Source organism: Sceloporus occidentalis, unplaced genomic scaffold, assembly GCF_023333645.1.
Source record: "Sceloporus occidentalis isolate IW3139 unplaced genomic scaffold, rSceOcc1.0.p SCAF_28, whole genome shotgun sequence".
Lineage (NCBI taxonomy): Eukaryota > Metazoa > Chordata > Lepidosauria > Squamata > Phrynosomatidae > Sceloporus > Sceloporus occidentalis.
This window is the reverse complement of record NW_028317008.1, coordinates 10,652,973-10,680,872: the sequence shown is the minus strand read 5'-3', so window position 1 is coordinate 10,680,872 and position 27,900 is coordinate 10,652,973. Positions and strand designations below refer to the sequence as shown.

The following is a 27,900-nucleotide window of genomic DNA, read 5'->3' as shown; positions in this document are numbered from 1 at the left end:
TTGTTGCATACTAAGCGGGCATTCCATAGGGCACAGTTAAAGACAGAAGGGAGTTTATGGTTGGAGATGATAGGGATAAGATTGTTTAGGTTCCGCATGTTTATTAGTAATATTTTCCAGTGATATTTGAAAGAACATTAGTCATATGTCTTACAGTCACATGTAAGATCAAAAATATGTATATGGTCCATAACATTCAGTTAAGCATACATTAAAGCGACATGAAACTCATTGTCTCCTTAAATGTTGATTTAAGCAGGTGAAACATGTAAGAATTCAGAATGTGCAAAAACACATTTAATGAATACAGACATTTAAAATGCAAGTGGTTAATGTAAAAGAATGAACGTCTGACTAGTGAATATGTAATGCATTATGGAATGTTCCAGAGCCTCCTCCTTGGTGATGCTTTCCAAAGTGCTTGTCATATAACAGTATATACAGTCCTTAGTCCGTTAGAGATATTGCCTAGTGCGGCAGACTTATATCAGCCTGAAGACCTAAATCAACAGTGTGGTCCAAGTAGGCAACATTCAGTTATTTTGCTGTTACAACTCTCATGATCATCCTCTGATGACTATGGATCTTGTAATACATCAGGATCAAGTTGACTGCAAGTATGGTGGATGGTGTTTTTCATTTAAAAGTACACCACATCTATTTGTAAAATATCCATAACAATATGTAGTTCTCTACAGGATGTAAAGTCTAGATCTGTGTTATATTCTTATTGGTTTATGTGGTCATATGGTACACACAATTATAAAACAGGTACAATCACCATAGCAATACAAATAAAAATACTAACACTAAAGTTGCAAAGTTCCCTTTTTTGTTTATTTCTGCAACTTTGGTGTGCTACCCATGAATTTCTATATGCATTGGTTATTTTACTGTGTTGAGGGACACAACCTTTTTTAGATATTGTATATCTTGTTACTTATTTTTTCAATTATTGAGTTTTTTCAACAATGAGCATAGCCAGCAATGGAATGTTTCTGTTGAATTATTCACTTTTAAAGTGTCACATATAATTGCTTTGTAAACATGCTTGTTTCAAAAGAACTTGCATGTATAGGAATAATGGAGTTCCAATATACAATTTGACTCTTTACTGTGGAAAAATAACATAAATCCTTGATGATATTAAAAGTTCAACATACTGGAACAATACGAAAATTGGATACTCCTTGTGGGCAATTACAGAAATAGTCAGGGACAAGTCTTCCATTATCTGTAATATTGATATGTAAGATTGACAATCAGTCTTTTAGTTCTTGTTATGACCTACGATGTCAAGGTTAGATGTGACCTACGATGTGAAAAGTTAGAATGAAAAAATGGTTTGAGAGTATTCTCCAATATATAGTTATACCTCTTTAAAGAACACAGAAGATTGTCATGGGAATTTGCCAAAGCATCATTTCAAAAACCCAAGAGATGAGACAAGCTAGCTGAAATCCAGTAAACGGAATACCACTTATGCAAGAACTCTTGAGCAATGTCAGAAACATGCCCAAATGCATTGTTCTTCCTCTCCTTCCTTCAATTCAACTGTTTTCAATATAACAATTTAGGCTTTGTGACAGATTTGGCCTAGCAAATAATAAAATTTTCTCTTTAATCAGTGACTATTTCCTGTAAAAATATTTCACAATGACTCAACAGTTAGATCGCCAGCATTTAGTGATATTGCTGGAGTATTGCCTACTTTTCCATCCTGATGGTGTCTTTAACAATGAGATGCATTAATAAAACCACAACTTTAAATATCCACTAACACCAACATATCAAGGCACACATGTAAGGGCAAATTGAGTCCTGCCTACTCCTGTATAGGAGTTCTGTAAAAACTATTATTGTGATAATTAGTGCTTTGAACTTGGTATACATTCATTTATGCTAATCAGTTCCATAGTTCTGCTAAAAATAAAACAGTAACAATTATATTTGCATGCTTAACTAGCACTTCCTAGGTTTCTAAGTGAAGACCACAGTTTAAATATCTGTTCCCAATACAAAATATAATACACCAATACTGTAGATTATACTTTGTTGATAGCAGACAAGTAGACACCATACCTCAGTTCTCCTGGATTCTTTGGTGTAGGAATGCTGGTCCATCTGGTGCATATAAAAAAACTTCATCCAGGAAATTACATAGACCTAATAACAAATTAGGAAAAGGGACAAAAATCCCAAGTACTGGAGACAGTTACAGACCCAGAATCGGTATGAATATAGGAATTTGCAGTCACTGTATCTTACATCCAAAAGTTCATACCTTAATACCACAAAGGTGACTGTCCACCATGATCCCAGAGATAAATTCACAGCCACACAATGTTCAATTCCATTTATACAAGCACTTGCGATCTCATTAATACAATTCTCTCCCCCATCTACAAAATGGGCAATTAAATGAAAGTCCTTAAAAAGACCTGCGGGAACCTCTTTGACTTAGATCATGCAGTGTACTGCAGGAGGGCAAAATCCCAGGTAAACACCTAATAACTAAGAAATAGTAAGTGCAACACTGTAGCCCATAGTATTATGTTTGTGATCTTAAATTTAATTCCCACATGGGTTCTGTATTTTTGAAACATTCTTGTAATATTTGGTATCTAAATCAGAGGTGTCTATTCACTTCATTTCAGAGTTCACTACCACTTTATTGCTGTTGTCTTCCAATGTGTTGTATCATTTGGTTTTCCATCTCTTTTATTGGGAAAAGATGAATACAGTATCTTAAAGATGATCTGTTCCAGAAATACTACCTTTTACAGTTTTAAACACTAAATGAATGGATGTTAGAGCGAGTTTTCATAGTACTTTTATAAACTTTTTTTTTTTGGAACATAGAATTTTTATTGAGGTTTGCATGGTCAAGGAAATATCACAATGCCAGATGATAAACACACGTGAATAAACAATCAGAGAGTTCACATAACATCGTGACCAATATGCGCCGAATACAGGCAGAGGCGAAATGACATACATTTGAGAGCCGCCTCTAAGCTGCCAAAGAAATCTTAGGATTTTCAATAATTTTTCAACATATGTCAACCAGAATAGAACACACTATCCAAGAAGAAGACGAAGAAGAAAAGAAAGTGGGAGAAAAAGAGAGAGGGAGGGGAAAAAAAAAAAAAAAAAGGGGGGGGGAGGGAGGGATATATCCAAGAATACATCCATCACGAGTCAGTGACCGCTTTCGTGTACCAGGGAGTACGCATATTCCCTAGAATGAAACCCCCAGGCGCAGGGGTGAACTCTGGGTGAATTCTCCCAGGTAGAATGAAAGAGATGCAACGTGTTAGAGGCCGTGTGTGCCATCTGTTCGTATATACGTGTTGTAGTGAGGGAGTAGAGAACCTCTTGGATCGTGGGAGGGGAGGAATTCTTCCATTTACAAGCGATGCAGATCTTAGCTGCGAGTAAAACATGTGCCGGAAGTTTCCTACATGGTGCTTCTAGCGAAGGTAGAAACATGTCTAGTAGAGCCACTTCAACCTCCATATCTATGGGAATGTGCAGCAATTGAGTAAGAAGATGGAAAACATGTTTCCAAAATGACCGAAGGACAGGACAAGCCCACCATATATGTAACATAGTGCCTACTGCACCGGATTGTCTCCAACAAAGCAGCGACGTAGAAGAATACATTTTAGCCAGCGTAGCAGGTACATAGTACCAGCGAAACAAAACCTTGCAATTGGTTTCAAAATGAGTGGCATTCCGGGAGACTCCCTGAAAGTTGGCAAGGGCATCATACCACACACCAACATCATAGGAACGACCAAGCTCTTTTTCCCATTGTAGCAAATACATAAGTTTGGCCTCAGACCCATGACCCAACAGAGCCGCATAACAGAAGGAGATAGCCTTCGGAACATCGGGCGCCCTCTGGCAAAGTGTAAGAATTGGCGAGGTGGCAGAGGGAAGGGCAGAGTGACTCAGATGCGTACGAAGAGCGTTGCGGAGTTGTAGGTATTTAAAGAAGTCCTGACGAGGCAGCGAAGAGAGAAACTGCAATGATTGGAAAGTCTGAGGAGGTGGGAAATAGAGGTGATACCCCTACGAATCCAATCCTCCAAAGAAATGTGCGGCAGCAGAGGCTTCAGTGACGACAACGGGGCCGAGCTATGGAGCCCAGGGGGAAAACCTAGTTGAAGACGGTGTGCATCCCATATCCGCAGTGACAGCAAGGTAGTGTCCAAGAGGTCTGGCATCAGAGGCCTGAGGACCCTGGGGAGCCATAGGATGTCGCTGAGCGGAAACGGAGAGGCATACAGAGACTCCTGATCTACCCATGCCACCCGATTGCGAGGCGAAAAGAGCAGAAGAGACTGAGCCAGGTTGGCAGCTAAGTGATATTTCTTGATGTCAGGGACCCCAAGACCTCCCAGTAACTTAGAGCGTTGGACAACCCCGAGTTGTAGTCTGGGACGCTTGTTGAGCCAGATGAACTTGGACAGTCTCGATTGCATGCGCCGAAGAAAGGCCACAGGTAGTATGATGGGGATCGTGCGGAATAGATACAGTAACTTCGGAAGCGAGTTCATTTTAAAGGAGACGATGCGACCCAGCCACGAAATTTCCATCTTAGACCACCTGTTAAGATGATCGCTGATCGTATTCCACAAGGGCAGAAAGTTGGCGCAGAACAGACTGGCAGGAGATTTGGTAAGTCGAATCACCAGGTATGTAATATAATCAGACCTCCAGGAATAGTTGAAGGACAAAGACAGGTCCACAATCATAGACTCCTGATAACCGATGCTGAGGGCTTGTTTTTTAGACCAGTTCACCTTGTAATAGGAGAGACGTCCAAAGGCTTCCAGGAGACGGGACAAATGGGGCAACGTAATCAGAGGCTCTGTAAGGGTCAGAAGGACATCATCCACGTATAAGCAGAGTTTCGTTCCAACAGAGCGCATAGTGAATCCATGGATGTTGGGATCTGCCCGAATCGCGATAGCCAACAGTTCCATGGCCAGAGCGAAAAGGAGAGGGGAGAGTGGGCACCCTTGCCTGGTGCCATTGTAAATGGTGAACGGTTTGGAGAGGAACCCGGAGGTGTAAACTCGTGCTGTAGGTCGGTGGTATAGTATGGCAGCAGCCGCAACAAAAGCCTCCGGGAAACCAAAAGCGCATAACACTGACAACAGGTAGCCCCAGTGTAAGCGGTCGATCGCTTTCTCAGCGTCGAGAGAGAGTAGGAGGCATGGAGAGTTCATTTTCTGGGAGACCGAGGTAATATTAATCAATCTCCTGGTATTATCAGTTGGTTGCCGTCCCAGAATGAAGCCGACCTGGTCGTTTTTGATCAGAGCCGGGAGCAGGGCATTCAGGCGATTAGCCAATAGTTTTGAGTATAGCTTAGTGTCCGTATTCAGCAAGGAGATGGGCCTGTAATTGGTACATTCAGCGGTGTATTTCCCAGGTTTAGGGATGGTAACCACATAGGCACATAGGCGGGGCAAGTATGTGTTTGAACTTCTGGTAATACACATTGGACAAGCCATCCGGACCCGGAGCCTTATGCAATTTGAGACCGGCAATAGTCCTCTCCACTTCGTCTGTCGAAGGTGGTTGAATAAGGGCATCCCAATGCTGTCTGGGGAGCTTCGGTTTTGGTAACGTACTCAGAAATTCTGCAACATCCGCTAATCGTGGTTGTGGAAAGTCCTTCTGGTCTCATAGGTTATATAAAGTCCCGTAAAAATCCGCAAATGTATCAGCAATCTCCCTGGGATTGAACAGTTTGCCACCCTGAGGGGTCTGAAGATAGTGAGTGGAAGTATGAGCTTCCTGAAGATGAAGCCACCGCGCTAGGAGAGAATCCACCTTGTTGCCCTTTGAGTAGTAAGCCAGGTGTAGACGACGTAACGCGAATTCGGTGCGTTGGAGTTGCAGCTGGTGTAATTCCGTCCTGATCTTGAGTTCCTCGTGGGTGGCAGCAGACCAGGAGGATTTATCAGAACGTTCCAGAATCCCCAGACGTGTGGTCAGATCAGTCAGTAACAGCAGTCTCCGCTTCTTTTGTCGAGCAGCAATCTTAAGGAAATGTCCCCGTATAACCGCCTTGTGGGCCAGCCAAAGTGTGGGGGAAGAGACATCGGGGGTGTCGTTAGTGTGAAAGTAATGTGTAAGGGCATCCTCTATTTCCACGCAAGTGGAAGATTGTTGAAGGAGGCTTTTATTCATTCGCCATTGAGATAGTGACGTGAGTTGCGGGCCATCCTGTATTGTAAGCCACACCGGAGCGTGATCGGACCATGAGATATGTCCTATTTCCGCACGCTTCGCTCCTTGCAATGTAATCTTATTCACAAGTATCAAGTCAATCCGCAAGTAACTGGAATGTACATTGGAATAAAATGAATAGTCTCTATCCAGAGGATGCAGGATTCTCCACGTGTCAAAAAGTGAATGTTGATGAAATAAGTGTTGCAATTTCAATCCCTGATTGGTCATCAGTTTCAAGTACTTAGTCGCAAGCTTAGCCGAAGAGTCCTGAGAAGGATTGGCCAGGAGATTGAAGTTGCCTCCTACAATCACTCTGCCCTCCCGTACCCCATGTAATTTAGTGAATACGAAATCCAAAAAGGTCAGTTGGCCAGAATTCGGGGCATATAGGTTAAGAATGGTATAAGAGGTCCCTTGTATGGAACCCTTCAAAATCAAATAACGGCCCTGGGGGTCACAGGTCTGGGACTGCAGCTGGAAATCAACATTTTTATGAAACAATATTGTCACACCACAAGTCTTCCCGGAGGCACGAGCATGATATTCTAAAGGGTAGTATTTAGAGGCCAAGAGGCGGTGGTTGGACTTAGAGTCTCCTGGACCATAACCACTGAAGCCTTCAGTGGCTTAAGCTCTCTAAACAACATTTGACGTTTATGCGGAGTGTTCAGACCACGTGCATTAATGGAGACCACAGTGAGTTGCATTGTAGAGGAGGGCAAAGGAGAAAGAAAAGAAAAAAAAAAAGGGGGGGGGTTTAGGAAAAAGTAGGAAAGGAAAAGAGACTAAGAAACAACAGAGAGTGTGTTGAAAGCACGTCCACGCCAGACACTATGTCACGAAGCCGCAGGACAGACACAACACCAAGCGACTGACGGGAGAAAAAGACATTTAGTATAAACAGTAGAGAGGAAACAAGGGCAATTCCATGGAATTGCTGCCACACCAGCAATCACGGATAGAAACATGATTCACCGATACAAGGCAGATACTGTGTGCATAACAGAAGTAAACCAGTACAATATAACCCTAAGATATGTATAGTTAGAGCCAACATGTTTGCCACGAGACACCTGCGCATATATGTAAGTGTATGTATGTGCCTCCCTGGGAAGGGATGGAGACTCCAAGCCCATACGACCACTGAGAGTGGCGGAGGCAAGTAGCGTAGCAAAGGAGTGCGTCTGCCTGAGGATTGATACCGCAGCAGAAACCTTCAAGCAAAGTAATAGCACCGGCGGCGGGAATATGTATGCAGAGGAATAGTGATGGCCCTCACAAAAGTGTATGAAGAAATGGGGCAAAAACGTGGTGAAGGGAACAACACAACCATCCCCTAAACATATGAGGCCAAAAAGAAAATACCGTAATAAATAACAAAATATAATAAAAATAATAAAATAAGGCTATTGTTGAAAAGGCAGAATGATGAGTAGAGGTGAGTGTACTATGTGATGGGGGCAGCAAGAAGTCGGCCCCGTGTATCTAAGTAATGCAGGTAAGTGAAACTAAAAACAATAAGAAGAATAAAAGAAAAATAAGTAAACCGACATGCGAATAAGTGAGCAATAACACCGAATGGTACATAGTACACCTCAAAGCAGTCAAACCGGTACAGTTCGAAGCGGAGCCGACGAGACCCGTCCCTGGGGCCGCACATCAGTGGAACGAAGGTGACTCACAGCGGTCAGGTTAACACAGGGGACAAGGCCGGAGGAGACGCTGCCGCGGATACCGTCGCCGTGTCGGAGCTGTGCTTAGTGTGGCGCCTCGATGGAAGTCGTCGTTCGGATCTCCCCTGTGGTCGTGTGGTAGAAACATCCCGCGAAGCAGGTCGATCAGCCGGATCCTCAGGAGCAGTCCCATCGCCGCGCACCAACTCCCACTGTTGGCGGATGACGTGTAGAACCCCATTTCTAGTGATCAATAGCTTGGTAGGGAAGCCCCAACGATAGGGAACCTGTTTTTTTCGCAACACCAGCGTGATAGGGGCAAATGATCTGCGTAGGGCGAGGGTTTCAGCCGAGAGATCAGCAAAAAGATGGAGTTGATCACAGGGCGCGGGAAAGGAAGAGCATCGTCGGGCCCGATCCAAAATGGCCTCCTTAGCAGAAAAATAATGGAAACGGAGGACCACATGCCTCGGAGTTGAGACCGGCAGGGAGCGAGGCTTGGGCACCCTGTGGACTCGGTCAACTCTAAGCTCCGACTCGGGGACGTCAGCTAATAAAGTGTGGAAAAATTCATATACATACGACCGGAGGGTATCACTAGGCACATCCTCCGGAACTCCCCGTATGCGGAGGTTGTTACGCCTGGAACGGTCCTCCATATCAGCCATCTTTAAAAGGAGTTTATCATACTTGTCCTCTAATAAGTTGTGTCGGTCCACCAGGTCATTAAAAGTCGAGGCGAAGTCGTCAAACTTATGTTCCATGTGGTCAGTGCGCGCCCCAAGCTGCACAATATCATGCTTGAGGACAGCATCCCCTTGATCGCCTCTGTCATGGATGTCTGCACGGATGCTAGCATATCGCGGAGAATCTCCAACGTTGCTGGTTGCGTTGGGTCAATGTCTTGATCTTCCCCATCCGTGTCTGGGTGTGAGAGCGGGAAAGGTAGGTCGCCGCCATCTTGAGGCCCACTGCCCGGCTGGGCACGCTTAGAAAAATAATGAGGAAGCTTGTGCGGGGTCTTCTTAGATTGCTTAGTCGACATCACCGCCGTGTTAGAGGGTCAAAATACGTACGTATCTGCCAAAATAGTTCGGTAAATCAACCGGTATAGCCGCTTATTTGCTCGTGTGGTGGCAGAGCTCTTCACTCACGCGTCCATCGCCAGGCCACGACCTTCTATAAACTTATTTTTAATCAGATACAGGTATTTAAAAGATGGCAGACATTCCCTTTTAACCTAATTTATGAAATTAAATGAAAAAAAAAAGATTTTTTCCACCTTAAGTTATGCCTTTCAAATGATTAAAATACTGAGTTGTTGTCTGCAAACTGTAAGCTCCACAGGGCAGTGGCTTAAATTCCTAATGTAGTAATACCTATTGCACCCTGCTAAAAATGTATGAATTACTGTACTTACTATATAACTGCACTTATTACATCTCTCTTTTTTATGTTGTAAACTGTTAGTGGTACTTCATTTAAGATATACCTGTATCTATTTCAATAATTGAAATGCATTTATACTAAAAGCAGTAATGGCAAGGTAACCCCTTTAAGTCAGTGCTTTAATCAGCATTCTAACCTTACTTTCCCAAACGGATAATGTATTGATTTCACAGTCTCTCTTTCCTTATAAGGAAGAATGTTGCCTGATGAGTCTTGATTCCAGGGTCAGACTTTGGCATAAACAACATGAAAGCATGACAATGTATTCCAATGGCCTCCACAGTCACCAGATCTCGATCCAATAGAGCACCTTTGGGATGTGGTGGAACAGGAGATTTGTATCATAGATGTGCTGTTGACAAATCTGCAGCAACATCATCTCTCTCTCTCTCTCTCTCTCTCTCTCTCTCTATATATATATATATATATATACATATGTATGTAGTGGCGCATACACATAGATGCACCTGGAACCTATATAGGTGAGAGTATACAAAGTATCATAGGGTAGGCACACTTAAGTAGGGGTTAAATTCCACAATTTAGCTAAAAAAAAGATATATTTTTTAAAAAGTATATGTGTCTTTTTTTATGGGGGGGTTGTTTAGAGTGACATCACCAACACTGATCCCTGCACTTTAGCAGAACATACCATAACAACCCCTGGTTTTACCACCATAACAACCAATGCAATGTGTCCTTTGATTGAAGAATTCCATTGGCTGCTATAGAAAAGAAGCATCTAAGATCTGTCCCAAAATGTTTCATATATATATATATATATATATATATATACACACACACACACACTGGTCAGCCATAGCATTATGACAAAACAGCCCTGACCTGTCGAGGTATGGCCTCCACTAGACCTCTGAAGGTGTGCTGTGGTATCTGGCACCAGGTTGGGCCTCCTGGTGCCATGTGTTCTCCAGGTAAGCAACACACACAGAGCCATGTAAAAGAAAATGGGATTCAGCAGACCAGGCCACCTGCTTCTGACACATTTCTATCAGAACCAGCATTAACTTTTCAAAAATGTGAGCTATAGTAACTCGTCTGTTGGATTTGACCACATGGGCCAGCCCCTCCATGCATCAATAAGCCTCGGCCAGTTCACCGATTTTCCTTCCTTGGACCACTATTGACCATTACAGACCAAGAACATCCCACAAGAGCTACATTTTTGGAGATGTTCTGACCCAGTCGTCTAGCCATCACAATTTGGCCATTGTCAAAGTCGCTCAGATCCTTATGCTTGCCCATTTTCCTGCTTCTAGCATATCACCTTTGGGGATGAAAAATGTTCACTTGCTGTCTAATATATCCCACCCACTGACAGGTGCCATGAAAACAAGATTATTAGTTTTATTTACTTGAGCTGTCAGTGGTCATATTGTTATGGCTGATATGTTATGGGTGTATATACTGTATAGATGTATATTTGTAATTCAGCTGATATGAATTGATCCCAGTATATTACTATAATTATTAATGTGAAATTTGGCTTGACCTAGTGAATTTCTAAGTCAATATTTGTAAGCAGTTCAACTTTAGTTTTTCTTCATCCAAAAAAGCAATAATGATATAGTACGCTTACCAGTACTATCATCCAAACAAATATACACTGTAATTAGAATGTTGCATCAGACCCTTTGGCTTTTCCTTATAACATACTGTGTAATTATGTTTATTAAATGTATACAAGTCTAGCTGGTTATGTGTGATCCTGATTACCAAATGATTCAGATATTTACTTTGCTATGTAAACCTTGATATGGTCCAGAAAGTTTTTTAATTTGACTATGGACTATCATAGGCATCACTTTGGGGGGGGCAACGGCCCCCTCCAGATTATTCCTCGCCGCCCTTTTCCCCCTACCAAAGTTGGAAACCACCCCAGCTGCCAGACCAAATAGCACAGTCCCATCTAAACGTATGGGCACACTGGGCATTTGCCCAAAGAGTCCATGTTCTGGGGTCCCCATACTGAATCACATTGTTGCCAGCAATATGATTCACCATGAAACCCCTAAAACAGTAGCGTATCTATAGAGATGGGGGCAATTGGAGAGGCCATCTCCCCTGGGCCGGTCTTCAGGGTCGCACCGAGGCAGGCATATGATTGTGATCTCCCTAACCAGTCCTCTAACTGGACCAACATTAGGAAGTGCAAGGTCTGTCACTTCAGACCTCAGTTTCTGTGTGGTCCGTAATCACTAAGCGCAGGCAATTGATGCAGAGCGCCGGGATATGACTTCATATTGATGTGCGCTCTGCATCAATAGCCAGTGCATAGTATGGAGGAAGCACTAAGGCAGAGGTCTGAAATAACTGACCTCGTGCTCCCACAAGATGGAAGATGAGAAAGGTAAGAGATGGGGAAGGGTGCAAGGCCTGTGTATGTATGTATACATACAGTAGGTAGGCATGGGAGTGTGAGGACAATGTGTGTGTATATGTGTGTTTATGGGCAGCTGTCTGTAAGGGAAGTGTATGTGTGTTTATGGGAACACAACTTTACACATACTGGCACATAAATGCACATATACACCTACACTGCCCTTACATGCTGCCTTTACACATATCTGCCCATAAACACACACACATACCTTTACACTGCCCTTAGACGCTGCCTTACACATACCTGCCGATAAACAAACATATAGACATACACTGTCCTTACACACACCTGCCCACACACAATGCCTTTACAAACACCTGTCCATAAACAGATACATTGCCCTTACACATACCTGTCCATACACACATATACACATTCACTGCCCTCACACACCCCTGCCTTTACACTCACATATATACATTCACACACCAGCTCTTACACACACCTGTCAATACACACACAAGCTTACAAACACACACATATATACACATACACTGCCCTTACACCCCATCTCTTATCTTTCTCCTCTTCCATCATCTTCCATCCAGCTGTGGGAGCACAGGGTCTGTCATTTCAGTCCTCTGCTTTAATGCTCCCTAATCATTACATGCCGGCTATTGATGCAGAGCACGGGTGTACGACATCATATACCGGCGCTCGGCATGAATTGCAGCGCATAGTGATTAGGGAGCACAGAAGTTGCGGTCTGAAGTTAGACATGTAAATGGGCAAAAAAGACAAATTGTTCTGTTCATTTTGGCCTGTTCATTTTTGGGCAACAAATTAAGTTTCCTGCCAATTTATTTTGGACGAAAAATCGAGGACATTTTAGATTCAGAAACAAAATGTATTGTCTAACACACCACATTTACACTCACTCTCTTGTGCTCTCTCAGACTCTCATTTTTTTCACTCTCTCTCATGCGCTCTGAATGTCATCCTACTTTCTCTACTGACCACTTCTGCGTCTCACAGCACCGCTTCGTATCTTCTACCTACTCTTATGTCTTCTTTTTTTCTTCGTATCTCCACAAACATAACCTCTCTGCAAACTTCTGCCAAAATAATTTTTGCTTCAAATGACGTTTTCTCCTCTGATACTCCAGAGGATTTCACCAGAACCTCCGCCATTTTAGAGAAAGGTAACACATGATTATCTTAGGGCAAAATGGTAGAGCCTCTAGTGACGCGCTCTACCCCAACCCTCCAAGCGGAAAGTTGAATGAAGAATGTGGGTGAAAAGAGGAGAACAAGAAGATGAAGAACAAGAAGATGCGAGACACAAAAGCGGAAGTGGTTGTCAGAGAAGGTAGGGAGACATTCAGAGAGTGTGAGTAAAAGAACTGGAGGTTTTTGCTTTGTTTTCGTCCATTTCATGGAGGGTCTGGCCTTGTTCTTGGTGATTCTCGGCAAAGTTTGTTAAATTTACAATTCATACAAATCCTAATGCAAAAGTCTACCATTTACATTGAGCAGCCATAACATTATGACCACCTGCTTAATATTGTGTCCCCCTACACCTCTGATGGATGTAGATGTATGGACTCCACTGGACCTCTGAAAGTGTACCGTCGTGTTTGCCACCAAGACGTTTTTCTTTCCTTGGACCACTCCACAACACTACTGGAACAATGTTTTGTGGACTGATTAAACTAAAGGTTGGACTATTTGGGACGGACACACAGCAGTACATTTCGTGTAAAAATGGCACCGCACACCAACGTCAAAACATCATCCTAACGGTGAAGTACAATGAAGGGAGCATCATGATGGGAGCTACTTCGCTGCCTCAGGCCCTAGACAGCTTGCCATCATCAATGAATTAGCTTAATCCATTGGAGATGCTGTGGAATGACCTCAAAAGAGCAGTTCACATCATACATCCTAGGAATATGGCTGCACTTAAGCAGTTCTGCAGGGAACAATGGTCTAAAAATCCTCCTGAACATTGTGCAGGTCTGATTTGCAGCTACTGTGAGTGCTTGTTTGAGGTTATTGCTGCTAAAGGAGGGTTGACTACTTATTAAATCCAAGTGTCCATTACCTTTTCCACTAGGGCTGTGAATGTTTAATGGGTGTGACATGAAAGATTTTCATTGTTTGTGTGTTCTTGTCTTAAGCACATTGTGTTTGTCTATACTTGTGATTTAGATGTAGATCAGATTACACTTTATGAACAATTAATTCAGACGTAATTCCAAAGGGTTCATTTACTTTTTCTTGCCATTATTATATTTTTTGTTGTCTGGATGTTTTAATATGATTTCTTGATGGCTGCTTGAGCTCATTATAATTAAGAAGTGAAAAAGTAAAGCATCTCTTTGTAATAAATTACCGTATTTGCTCGATTATAAGACGACCCTGATTATAAGACGACCCCCCCAAAATCAAAATATTAATTTAGGAAAAACAAAAAGCCTGAATATAAGACTACCCTATAGGAAAAAAGTTTTAATAGTAAATATTAATTCATAGAAACTAATTTTCATATTTAATAAAAGCTATGATTGAGAAAATTATATTTTTTATTTCCTTTTATTTGCCAACCTGCCCCCCCAGTTATGCACATCTGCCCCCAGGCTTGCCACTCTGCCCCCAGAAATGCCTTATACCCCCCTATTTGCCACTCTGCCCCATGATGTGCCTTTTAACCCTCTATATGCCACTCTGCCTCCAGAAATGTCTTATACCTTCCTATATGCCACTGTGCCCCATGATATGCCTTTTAACCCCCTATATGCCCCTCTGCCCCATGATATGCCTTATACCCCTATATGCCACTCTGGCATATAGGGGGTTAAAAGGCATATCATGGGGCTGAGTGGCATATAGGGGGTTAAAATGCATTTCTGGAGGTATATATATATTTATAACTGCTAACAGCAATCACACTCCTATCAAGCCAAGGCAGCCAGTACATGCTGGAACCTGGGGATGATAGTAGTGTGATTACAGCCTCCCTATGCCATGCTACCACCACCACCCCCTTACACATCCATGCTATCACACACACACTCATTCACAAACATTTAAATACTCATTCATTCCATTAATCACACATACTTCACACATTAATCACAAAAACCCTCCCCCACCCCCTTACCTGAACTGCAGATCTCCCACTCGCAGACTTCTGCAGGGGCCCGGCTGTGCGAGCAACTTCTCTGGCCCCGCCCCCAGAAGAAGGAGGGGGGAGGTAGAGTTATGTGAGGACTGTGCTAGATTCCTGTTCTCCTGCTGCTAGTGGCAGAGACGCTGCTCGCGACCAAAGCACGTTAAGCAGCACGGCCCCAGCAGAATGAGGTCTGATTAGAAGACGACCTCGATTATAAGACGAGGGGTATTTTTCAGAGCATTTGCTCTGGAAAAAACCTTGTCTTATAATCGAGCAAATACGGTATTATGCTTAGTAATTCAACGAGCCATAGGTGATGGTCCCTCTATAAATATAGTATAACTTAAAATAGGTTTAAATACCCATTTGTCTAACACAACAACCTACTTTGTAAGCAATTTCAGAGGATCACAAGATGCAGATGGGCCCTAGGCAGGGTATCAGATCAGAACCTCATGCTCACACAACTAATCTTAATTCACAGTTTGGGGTGCAGTCAGTGTGCACGGCCCATACTTGCTGTGACCCCTTAACCAGGAAGCCGTAAGAAGTAGCCTAAGTCACATTGTGTATATTGTTTTATCAACTTGTTAACTGATCAATTGGATGAGCAAATTACTGCTTCTTAACCACAAATCCAGCCATCAAATGCCAGCCATTCTAAATCTCCCCAAATGCATTTGCTTCTTTGCCCACTCCCCTGCTATTTTCTGTGCAAGAGATGTGTTTGGCTAAACACAGCTCAGTGCACATCATGTATTTACCACCAGTAAGACCTCTTTTGTGGTCCTGGGAAACTTTGCTGTTGCCTGCTGCTGTGTGGAGTAATTAATATACACTATACGAACAAAAGTATATAGACACCTGGATATCAAACCTTTATGAGTTTGTTGGACATCCCATTCTAAAACCATGGGCATTAATGTGGAGTTGACACCTAACTTGCACTTTTAACAACCTCCACTTAAGTTTGGTTACAACGTTCATGTCACTGATTCCAATTATTGTTTATTTCATGTACAAGAAAACATTTTGTAACACCACGGGTTGTTTTCTATGTTTGCATATAATCTTTTATTTGAGTCAATAATTAGAGAATTACATTCAGAGGCATATATGCTGTGGTCAAGATATTTACTGATATTTTTTGTAAAGAGGAATTTAGCATTGCAAGTCATGTTTCATCTTACCTATTCATTAGCAGAAGACACAGTAACATTACCGTGCATGTTTTTTTGACTAATTACATTTTTTGGATTAATCTCCCAAGGCTCCCTAAAATGAGAACCAACTGTTCTCATGCACAAAAAAATCAAGCAGGAAGGAGGTCAGCAGGATTTAAGAGCTTTAATCCAGGAAACGCCATCAGTACCTGGCACCTAAAGATATATTAGTCATTTCACATGCTTTTGATCTGGTTTTAAATAATCTGTCTTGTTTGCCATTCTCTAACCGTACATATTTAGCATGTATAGGAGAACTAAGTGAAAATACAGGAAAACATATAAATGGGTCAGTACTAATGTGTAACATTTCTTAATAATGCTTGGCCACAGGTGGTTTAACCAGAGTGTTTGGGAAGTTTGTGTTTGGTAAGAACTGGTATGCAAATAGTCTGGTTTGCTTGCTGCCATTGAGGTCATATTTGAATAACAAGATGCAACCTGTAATACAGTTCTTATTATTAGCCTAATTTTGGGCAGGTTTATAGTAAGATGAAGTGGTTTCACATGCTAATAGCAGTACTAGCACTTAAAGTTTAACTGGTTCGTTTCTAGCTTTAGTATACCACCTATGACTAAGTCCAACGATATGGACAAAAAGTGTCAGTGACCAATGCTCTATTTTGTTTTCTTTTGTTTTTGTCTTCTGTCGTGGAAAAATATAATTTTAATGTTTGAATTCATTGATAAAGAAGAAGTTTTACTATCACATATGTCCCCCTCACTGCCTTTCATTATTAACAGGTAATGTACCTTAATTCCTTGGGTTTTTCTTTTTTCTGGATCTACAGCTTAAGGCACCGTACCCAGGAGGCAACTACAATGGAGTTGGTACACTCTATTGGCTATTATACCACCCAGTCTTCATGATGTAACCCACTAGATGACCAAGGTATTATATTCATATACAGTGTGTTAAGTAGTCATAGTTACAGGCAGCACAAACACTTGTCCATAAATGTTTATTTTAGCAAATTTTATTCACAGCCCAAATTATGTTTACAACAGTTTATTAAACCAAATTTTTCTTAGGAAGGGAAAAGCCATTTAAAAAGTGATGCTTTATTTATTTTTAATGTCTTTAATTAACATTCAACAAGTATTCAGCTGCTTATGGTTTTTTTAATTAACCAAAGCAGCATATTTCTAATTTTTTAAACAAGCAGGGTAAAGAAAACATTTGCAAAATATGTGTATAAATAATTTTTCAGTTTAGATACAGTAAGAGGAATAATTTGTATGTGAAAAAAATAACAGTTCCCACAGGTCTGTATACAAGGACCTCATGTGTCAGGTTTGACATCCTGGAGCACCAGCCTCAAGGGACCCCCAAGTGAACTCCCACTATAAAATATTTATTTTCTCTCAAAGTCTTGTTTCTTACTCTCTACCATCACTTCCCTCTCTCTACTTCCTGCTTTCTTTTATTACCCCAAACGAATTTAAGCATCCATTTACTCCCTTTCTGCATACTCTTTATGGACTTCCTTCCTTCTTTCCAAGTCTTTACCTGGTGTCTTTGTACCTTTGTCTCTGTCTTCTCAGCTACGCCCTCATGTCTTTTTACTACCTATCCTCTGATCTTCAACTTTTTCGCCAAATCCTCCTTCATTCTCTTTTTTCAGCCTGGCTTTTTTTACCCCTCCACAGCCAACATTATTTTCTAAGCTTTTTGAACAATTTTGCCTACCTTTAAGTACAAATGAGAAGACTTTTTCCATGGTGGTCCACAGGAGAGTATGTTCAGCCTATTATTCCAAGTGTATGATCTAAAAATACAGATGGACCCTGGACTTGGCCACACCAATATTTAAGCAATCAGAAATAAATAACAAAACTATTTGTTGAAAACCCAAAATTAAATATTTCATAAAAACTGTCAGGTATTCTTATAAAAAGTTTGGAGACATTTACAATTGCATTTAATGATTACAATGGTGAATGATCAAAATAATGTATCCCTTTCAATGTACTTTTAAAATATTTTTTTCTTGTCAGCCATAGTTTACAAGGAAGACCATTGGTATTGTTTTACTAGATGTGGGAAATCACTTTTACAATGGCCTTTTGTTTTTACAGGTTTTTAAGCATTGTTAAATCCCCTCCAATCATTCAGGTACAGACGTAAACGCCTGGGGTAGTTACATTGTCTCATTGAGACTGGATCAGCTGTTAATAACATAGATATAGCCAAAGTCCAAACAGGTCAGGCAAGCTTCCCCTGCTGTCAGCTGAAGTTGATATGGGCGTGTTTATTCATGTGTAAATAGTGAAACCCAAGCACTGTATAATAAAACAGAACAAGATAAAACAAACATTCAGTCATATCTGTTTTTTTGAAAGGACTACACGTTGACAGAAAATATAAACAGGGTATATAAATGACCCCTAATCTTATGGTTTAAAACTGAGACTTTTTCTACCTAACCTTGTAAAATAGATTAAATATTATATATATATATATATATATATATATATTTCAGAGTCCATCTCTATCATAAGCACTCCACTAAAAAGGCACTACTCATGTAACATGCAGTGGTTCTTTAATATGTGGCCAAATATGCACGAGTGTAGGAGAATAGTGTGTGGCTTAAAATGCCAGTAATACTTCATCCCCAGTCTGGCCCTAGGCACACTAGGCATATATATATATATATATATTAATTGATGTTCTGGAGAATTGATGTAACAATGGTTTAACTACCGGTATTAAATATTTACTTTTTGCTCATCCCAATTATATTTGCCCCAGTAAAGCAGGATGATATGTATTAAACAGATGCTGCTCTGAAGTCTAGAAATTAAATTCACAATAGAGACCCCTTTGTTGCTATTGCATATGACACAGGAGCTTTGTGCATGCATGTACATCATTTTATGCAGGGAATACTTACCTAATGTTAGTTATATAGGACACTGTTCGCAGTAGGGCAACTGTATGCCTTATTTATTGTATTATTTTGTTAAATTGCTGTCCACAATATTCTTTTTGGATAGCTACCAATTATGTTTAGGATCATCTATATCAGAATGAATGATTTTCATCACTGGAGCCATTAAACCAGTTGTTGGTGCTGTACTTTCCCAAGTCTACTGTCAAGCTTACCCAATTACAGGAGCTAAATGGCGTTAAGTAGATCACATGGTAGTAAAATCTCCTGCATGGAGGATAAAGTGTCTTCTATTTATTAACGTGCATATGATGCCTGGAGTGTCCCTTTAACAGATATACAGCACTGGCTTTTTCCTCATAGATATACCCCAGCCACCATATACGGTACACTTAATGCATATAATAGCTGAGAATCATTATATTTTATTTTATTTTTTTTTGCATGCAAGTGAATAGAGGGATTACATTTTTTAGACCATGGGACTACTTACATAACCATGTGTGGATTTGCCTATTCCCAGCACACAAATACTCAAAAATTAGGGTTTTTCAACTAAACAATATTTTGACAGCTTCTGTCATTTTATATGCCCTGGATGACAATTAAAGCAATCTGTATTGTATATAGAAAATATAAACCCATCACTGACAGCTACAACAATGAGTATGCATACCAGCATTAGAAATGTCACATTGAATATACAGTATGGATCACAGCCTATTCAGTAAGTCATCAGTTGTTAGAGATAAGAGGCTGCTTAATACATGGAATGGCTACTTTGCCAGTGCATGTTGTCATTTCCATGGTAGCTTTGCCTTGAAGTCCATTCTAGCTGGCAGGTGGTGGATTTGTTCAAGGGTGAGACAAAGCAGGTGCTGTAGCTCCATTTATTGTTCCATCATCTGTTACTCCAGGCTGACAATGATAAGATGCAAGGCCAAAACTAAATAAAGGTTATGAGATGGATTATGGAAAACTGCAATTAGGTTTCGTCTTTTTTTTTCTTTCTGACACAGAATATAGGTCAGAAATCCACCCTATCGCTTCATCTGCTGCTGGGGAAGAGGGCCAGTGCTGATTTTTTTTTTTAACTTTTATTTTTGCCGCAGACAGGAGGTATAAAGTATAAGTATACACGCATACATATACAAAGACCAAAAAAAAGGTTACAAGATGGTCATAAAGCAGTCGTCAGTGGTACAGTGGTAAATAAGACAAAGTAGTAAGGGATACCCGACACAGCATAAAGTCAAGACAACGAATGATACACTGTGTACAGAAGTATACCAACCTAAACCCGGCAGAGGGTGTCTGCCCAGTAGAATTTGCCGAGAGAACCATCCAGTGTATTGGAACATGGAATAGAGAGAGGTCCTAGTGGAGGGAGCCAGTGTGGGAATATACGCTGACCATTTAGTAAAGAAGGCGCGGGCTCTGGTTTCTCTATGTAGGGAAGATTCGGTCCAATCCATTTGGAAAATATAATTAAGTTGTGACAGGGACATGTACTGCTGATTTTTTTAAACAACAGCACTCCAGTACAGACTTTAATCTCATTAGACCATTTTTGAGTATTTCATTGTTATCTGAGTCCAGAATTGTGTATTTTTTTAATAATAATGATACATGTTACAATTAACATTGAAATTTTTTTGGTACTCTGTTACTACTAATTACACTGAAAACAATAGTGGAATAAATTACTGCGGTTAGTTGAGGATATACATGAATTTAATTGACCTTAAAGGACCTTGAAGGAAATGTTTATTGATTACTTCATTAGTTGATCTGCCATTATTGCAATGCATAATCAGAACATTATAACACAATGTTTTGGGTTTGCTATGTTTGAGACACACGCCAGGCACAGTCACACGAGTGGAGCTGAGACCATCTGTAGATCACTCAGTACATGGCACGTGGGGTGTAAAGGCAGGAATAGAAAATTGTGCTCCCCAGCTATTTTTTTACAGAGGTTATTTTATTTACACTACCCTTATAGTTTTTTTTAGTAGATTAGGTTGAGAAAAGACTTGCATCCTTCAATCTCAACCCTTTTGAGGTGCGCCCCCTCACAGCCGCGCCCAAGACGAGTGCCTCTCTTGCTTCACCCTTCCTATGGCCCTGATGTAGAGGTCTATGGAGTACTCTGTCTGTGGAGTAGACCCATTGCCACAGTGTATAATCAAGCACCTAGCAATCTAGTCTGCATTTACAAGCATTTGTGACAAAAATGGGTCATCCTGAAGACCTTAGTAAATTCAAACATGGTACTGTGATAGGATGCCACCTTTGCAATAAGTCTGTTTTTGAAAGGTATTATTGGAAAGTGGAAGAGTTTATCAACAGCAGCAACTCAGCCACAAAGCGGAAGACCAAGTAAAGTCATAGAGCGGGGTCACAAAGTGCTGAGGCAGGTGGTACATAAAAGTCACCAACACTCTGCTGATTCATAGCCGAAGAGTTCTACTGGCATTAATATCAGCACAAATAAACGTCCAGCTGGAGCTTCATGGGATGGATTTTCATGGCCAAGTGGCTGCATGCAAGGCTCACATCACCAAGTACATTGCCAAGCATTGGATTGAGTGATGTAATGCACATTGAACTCCGGAGCAGTGGAAACATGTTATGTGGAGTGAGGAATCATGCTTCTCTGTTTGGCAGTCTGATGGGCAAGAATGGGTTTTGCGTATGCCAGTAGGACGTTACTTGCCTGACTGCATTGTGCCAACTGTAAAGTTTGGTGGAGGAGAGTTAATGGTAAGGAGCTGTTTTTCAGGGGTTGGGCTAGGCCCCTTACTTCAAGTGAAGGAAAATCACATTGCTTCAGCGTAACAAGACATCTTGGACAATGCTATGCTTCCAATTTTGTTTCCAACAGTTTGGGGAAGGTCTGTTTCTATTCCAGCATGACTGTGTCCCAGTCCAAGGTCCATAAAGACATGATTGGATGAGTTTGGTATAGAAGAACTTCACTGCTCCACACAGAACCCTGACATTCAACCCCATAAAACACCTTCGGGATGAACTAGGTTGAGCTGTTTATACAATTATATGGGTTTTTATTTAGTGTATAGAGCTGTAAGATGTAAAAATGTATGATTTGGGACAGATCAACTTCAATTCACTTATTCACTAACACTGTTTGGGGTACAGGTTCAGGTACAGAGAAAACTAGTGTGGTATAGAGTGCACCTTGAGGGTTCATGACGTTACTCAAACTCCTCAGCATATTGACAGTTTACTAAGTCTTTCTGCTAACGATTTGTAATTGTGCCAATTAACGCCAACAAGAACTTTGCTAAGATGTCTTACAATAGTTTAATACATTGGAGGATGGAAGAAAAGGTTGTTCTGTTTACATATTTGAAATCATGCCACCAAGATAATTGCCAAATTAGGCACACAATTATTTAGCAAACGTAAGTTGAATTAGCCTAATTTGGTACTGAATTAACAGAACAAATAATTCTCTCATTATTCGTGGAGAGAAACATATTTTGCAAAATGAATGCCTTAAGTTCTTGCAAGATAGCAAAGCTATATATAAATGGTGCAATTGTGCCCCCTGTTGGCATTTAAAAAAAGATGAGATGGTATGTTAGAAAAATAAAAAATGATACACGTTTCATGTACATTGTCTATACACTGGCTGGCATAAGATAATGGGTAAGAAATATGCCAAGATATGTAAACAGAGTTGGGATGTTAAAGCTTGTCCTTTGGAATGTGGAGTATTAAGAGCTATGAATATGTTTGATTGATTAAAACAAACAGAGCTTTATTTAAAAGAGGCAAAGAAACAGAAAGAACATGTATTATTGACTCCTAAACACAGACACTTGGGAGTAGTGCAGTAAACTCAGACTGAAGGCTGAAAAACTCCCCACATAACTGTTTACATTGACTCAGCTGGGCATTAAGAATAATGCAGCTAATCTCTAAACTAACTTATACAAATAGTCATTCCTACTGTTTGCCTGATATCTCGCTATCTCCATGGACTAACCTTTACAGACCACCCTTAAACTCAGAACAAAGTCAACATATGAAACACACAAGCATACACCAGCTCACTCACTGAACCTTAATTTAAGCCCCACTCAGTGTAACAGAGAATTCCCATGGTTACAAGGCATATTCACACATACATCACAACCATATTTGCCTGAAAGAATAACAGGATCATATAAAAGAATAGTGAGACAGACAGTTGCTGTTTTTATTCATCAAATTATACAAATGTGTCCATATCAGTGGTCTTATATGGCCATTTCAAAAAGCCATACAGTTTGTGTGTATATATATATATATATATATATATACCGATCAGCCATAACATTATGACCACCTGCTTAATATTGGGCAGGTCCTTCTTTTGCCGCCAAAACAGCCCTCACCTGTCGCAGCATGGACACTCCACAAGTTGTGATGCACTGTGTTTTCTGAAACCTTTCTATCAGAACCTGTATGACATTTTTAGCTATTTGAGCTACATTAGCTTGTTTGTTGGATTTGACCACACGGGCCAGCTTTCACCCCCCATGTGCATCAAGGAGACTTGGATCATGTTTGACCTTGTTAAAGTCGCTCAGATGCTTACCCTTGCCCATTTTTCCTGCTTCCAAGACATCAACTTTGAGGATGAAATGTTCACTTGCTGCCTAATATATCCCACCCACTGACAGGTGTCATGATAACAAGACTATCAGTGATCATAATGTTATTGCTGATCTGTATAAATATAGATTTATATATGTGTGTATATATATATATATAGTTATAGTTTTATAAAGTAAATATAAACAATGTATAATATTGTCCAAAATCTATTCTGTGGGTGCCACTTGGTTAGGTTTGGAAACAAGTTTGGTTTCAACAGGGACTTGCATAGAAGCACTTTCCTCTTCAGGTGTGGATAAGCTGATGTGACCACAAGTTAAACATTTGACAGCGCAGTTTCTGAACTATAAAAAAAGATAGATTATAACATTTAAAGGAATAACAAATGTACAAGTAGGATGACACAGTTTTTATAGGTTTTGTTATTGTTACTACATTCTTATTATAATTATTCTTTAATGAAACCTAAACTTTGGTAGGCAATGCTGTAGAAAATAAGCCCTGGCCATGTAGTACCAGGTCTTCAATGCAGTATTTTATATTAGGGATTTCCCTCCTTTAATGTTTACTATCCCTGGCCAATATTAATGCTTAAATAGGTCACAAATCCAGCACTGGTAGGGTATTCCTCTAGCACTTGTTTTTTACTTTTTCACCAGAGAAGCAATGGGAAACTACCTATTGGAAACCAATCTGATTACTAAAATAAAACGTACCTCTTTGTTAAGGAAGATGTAAATGATTGGATTGTACACAGGGCTTGTCTTGGCAAAGTATGTAGGAAGAGTTGCAGCAAGTGGTGAAATGTAAAGAGTTGGATTGATGACAACTATCAATGCGAAGATTGTGTACGGTAACCAGCACACAAGGAAAGCGATCACCATGGAAAAGACCATGAGTACAATTCGCTTTTCTTCTTCTGGATTAGTCTTCCCTCCTTGTTCTTCAATTTTCCTGTTTAGCTAATAAAAATAGACACACATTTGAAAAGCAAAATTAACATACACATTTATATATTTTAACTGTGTGGCTATCATAGAAAACATGAGAATTATATTGTCAAAAATAATTTTAACATTTTTTAAATTAGCAGATATACATTAACGTATTTCTTGCAATAACCTGTGTTGATTACATATATGTTTTCAATGACAGGGCCTTAAGGACTTTGAACTATCTAGCTGTGTTTTGGCAAACTTAAATTAATATGTTTGATATGTTACTATGCTCCAACTTCACATTAGTTGTTGAAGCATCAAACTAATATATAAAGAAAAGAAATGTTATCTAGAGTCTGATGAAACATAAACTAAGTTACATGTATTTAGTACTGTCACCCTTTTATAAAAGAAGAAAATAAATGTAATAACATATGAAACATACCCTATGAAGTGACTGAAGGATTCTACCATACGAAAATCCAATTATGCTTACAGGAATAACAAAACAGGTCAGAAAGTAGGCAATTATGTAACTGTAGTTGTTCCAGGATCTCACTTCCCATCCAATAGAACAGGATGTTAGGACTCCTTCAGGACCATAAGAGCTCCAGCCAAAAAGTGGTGCTATAGCCCAAATAAGACAGAAAATCCAGATAAATACTAGGCCTTGGAAGCCCCTGATGCTGCTTAGTTTTAGTGCTCCTATTGGCTGGCATACAACATTGTACCTCTCGTAGGCTAAGATGGTCAGAGACCAGAGCGAGACAATTCCTGCAATACATCAAAATGCAGTGAGTAAATAAGATGTACCAGATAAACTCCAAATATATTAAACAATGTTTTTTTAAAATATATATATATATATATATATATATATATGAAGAAAAATAGCTGCCAAAAAGTAAAAACAAATAAGACCAAATGGTTTTATAATGTCAAATGTCAAATTAAAAAAGACAGTGTTTTGCTATTTTTTTTAGGATTTCTTCTCAAAAAATGTAATATTTCATTTTTATGTTCAGTGACATCCCTCAAGTAGAGAAATATACCACATATACATGTTTTTTATGTTTTGGAAGGCCAAAACTCTCCTTTACATATTTTGTGGTTTTTTTCTTTTCTTCAGCAGAAACTCTGGTATCCGATGCCTTGGCTGTAAGTTCTAAGAGTCAACTTGATACTTTTTGATTATTATATAATTTTTACGTAATAGTATATTTATTGGGTCATGAAAAGGTTAACGTCTCCAACAGTAGAGTTGGTGTTTGTCATTGTATTTCCAACCCGAAGATTTATTGACCACAAACAGTAATATATATATATAGAGAGAGAGATGAAATATATATACATAATAATGGATGTAACAAACAAAAAGCTCTACAACACTTCTAGTGACCAGGACAACGTAAATATATTTGAAAAGCCTGATTAAGAAGTGCATATTATTAGTTTATTAACATATAAAAGCAAATGAAGAGAGAAATAAAGCTATTAGGAAAGAGAAAACATAAAATATTCTATGCATTATGATGGTAAGCTGAAGAAAGTGTACTGTGTTTTTTTTGTTTTGCTTTAGCTCACAGCAGCATCATCTGCTTTCGCAGAAGAGCTGTAGCATTTAAGGATCACATGTACACTTCTGACAGAGGATGTAGCAGATTGTTGCTGATTAGATCGGCGCGCTATACTACAGATACCTTTTGTTCTTTTTTGCGATCACTTGTTGTGATCACTAAGGGGAGTCCCTACAGTGCCACTACACATGTAATATTTATGTATCAATCTAGCTCCAGATTTCCAACTACAGTTAAATGTTTCAGGGCAGAAACCAAACTCTACAAGAAAGAGAGCCTTTAACTGCCCCTCTGTTAATAAGTAGATAGCAATATGTAACGTGTGAGAGAATATGAATTCCTCCACTGATTCGCTGCTACTGGAAGCACCTGTTTGAGGTTATTGCTGCCAAAGGTGGTTCAATCAGTTATTAAATCCAAAGTTTTTTTCATTTTTCCACCAGCAATGTGAATGTTCATTGTGTGTGTTTAATAGAGATATGAAAGATTATCATTGTTTGTGTGTTATTAGCTTAAGCATATTGTGTTTGTCTATACTTATGATTTAGATGTAAATCAGACCATGCTTTTTAAACAATTAATACAGAAAACAAGGTAATTCAAAATGGTTCATTTACCTTTTCTTGTCAATATTACTACTTACACAGGTATCCACAACAGTTGTAACATCTACATATACAGAATTTTAAATATATACAGCCTTTCATGGCTAGTTTAGCTTAATTGAACATAATTGTTCAATGCCTTTGATGTTAATTGGCTGCTCAAATGGTAGCTTTGACCTAGTTTGATTTTTTTGTGTGTTTTTTTAATTGAAGATAGTGTTTGCTTTCAGGACACTTGTGCACAAGATTGAGAAGTAAACACATATTATTTGACTATGTGCCCTGGGAGTTAAATCATTAGTTAACACAAAGAATCCTCAGAATATACAATTACACACATACAGCATAGAAATATTTAATTTACTAGAATTGAATATAGATTATTAAAGTGCAAAAAGACATAGAAATACCAGTACCATTAAACAACACATATTGATTTCACTTACCAAAGTAGTTTACAGCAAATCCTTGAAAAATACAAAATCTTTCACCGAGGTAGAAGTATCCATGGTAATTGGTGCTGACCACAATAGTGGTACCACACAAAGTCATCATTAGATCAGAAAATGACATGTTTAAAATAAAAATATTGATAGGACTGCGTAACTGAGGATATTTTATGGTCACAATGATTACCAACATATTGTTAAATATTGAAAATACTGCATTTAAAAACATCAGAAATGACAAAATGCTATATCCAGATTTTGGAAAAATTGTAGGTTCTGCAGTGAAGTTGCTATTTAAGAGACTTATTGGAGTGCTATTGTCGGCCATGGTGGCGTAATAGCTTCCTGGCATGTCTCTCTACCTATGACTTTATTTTAAAACGGTCATATAATTTGCTGTGATATTAGGGCATCATGTTTGCTAGAACTGCTATTAGTTTATTGTTTTGTGTAGGATAAGGAATATGTGATCTTATGCTAAAAGCAGCAGATGTTCTTATAAGCTCAGCCTCATTAGAGATCTATATGTAATATGTATAAGAACCGAATATTATAATCAGATTATTTTGAGCTCAAGGAGAAGACTAATTAAATGCACATGCTTCTCTTGATTATTGTGATTTGACAGATTACATACATGGGATAGCTGGAAGGATGGGTGTGGGAGCAATGGCACAATGAGCTGACTTAAT

General features: G+C 39.7%; 1 protein-coding gene across 1 annotated transcript; it reads right to left on the bottom strand.

Annotated features, from left to right (window-relative positions):
- Positions 1 to 23,845: 23,845 nt before the first annotated feature.
- LOC149299801 (pinopsin-like) lies at positions 23,846 to 27,536 on the bottom strand. Its single transcript, XM_089486106.1, has 4 exons — positions 27,206 to 27,536; positions 25,023 to 25,351; positions 24,356 to 24,601; positions 23,846 to 23,983 (listed from the first exon to the last, which is right to left on the bottom strand). The coding sequence occupies exons 1-4, from the start codon at positions 27,534 to 27,536 to the stop codon at positions 23,846 to 23,848; spliced, it is 1,044 nt and encodes a 347-aa protein (XP_089342232.1).
- Positions 27,537 to 27,900: the final 364 nt, after the last annotated feature.

Coding starts and splice junctions, on each gene's coding strand:
- LOC149299801 (XM_089486106.1), bottom strand. CDS start 27,536: ATGGCCGACAATAGCACTCCAATAAGTCTCTTAAATAGCAACTTCACT. Junction 24,602..25,022: donor TCCTTCAGTCACTTCATAGG/GTATGTTTCATA, acceptor TATTTTTATTAG/CTAAACAGGAAAATTGAAGA. Junction 23,984..24,355: donor ACATCTTCCTTAACAAAGAG/GTACGTTTTATT, acceptor CTTTTTTTATAG/TTCAGAAACTGCGCTGTCAA.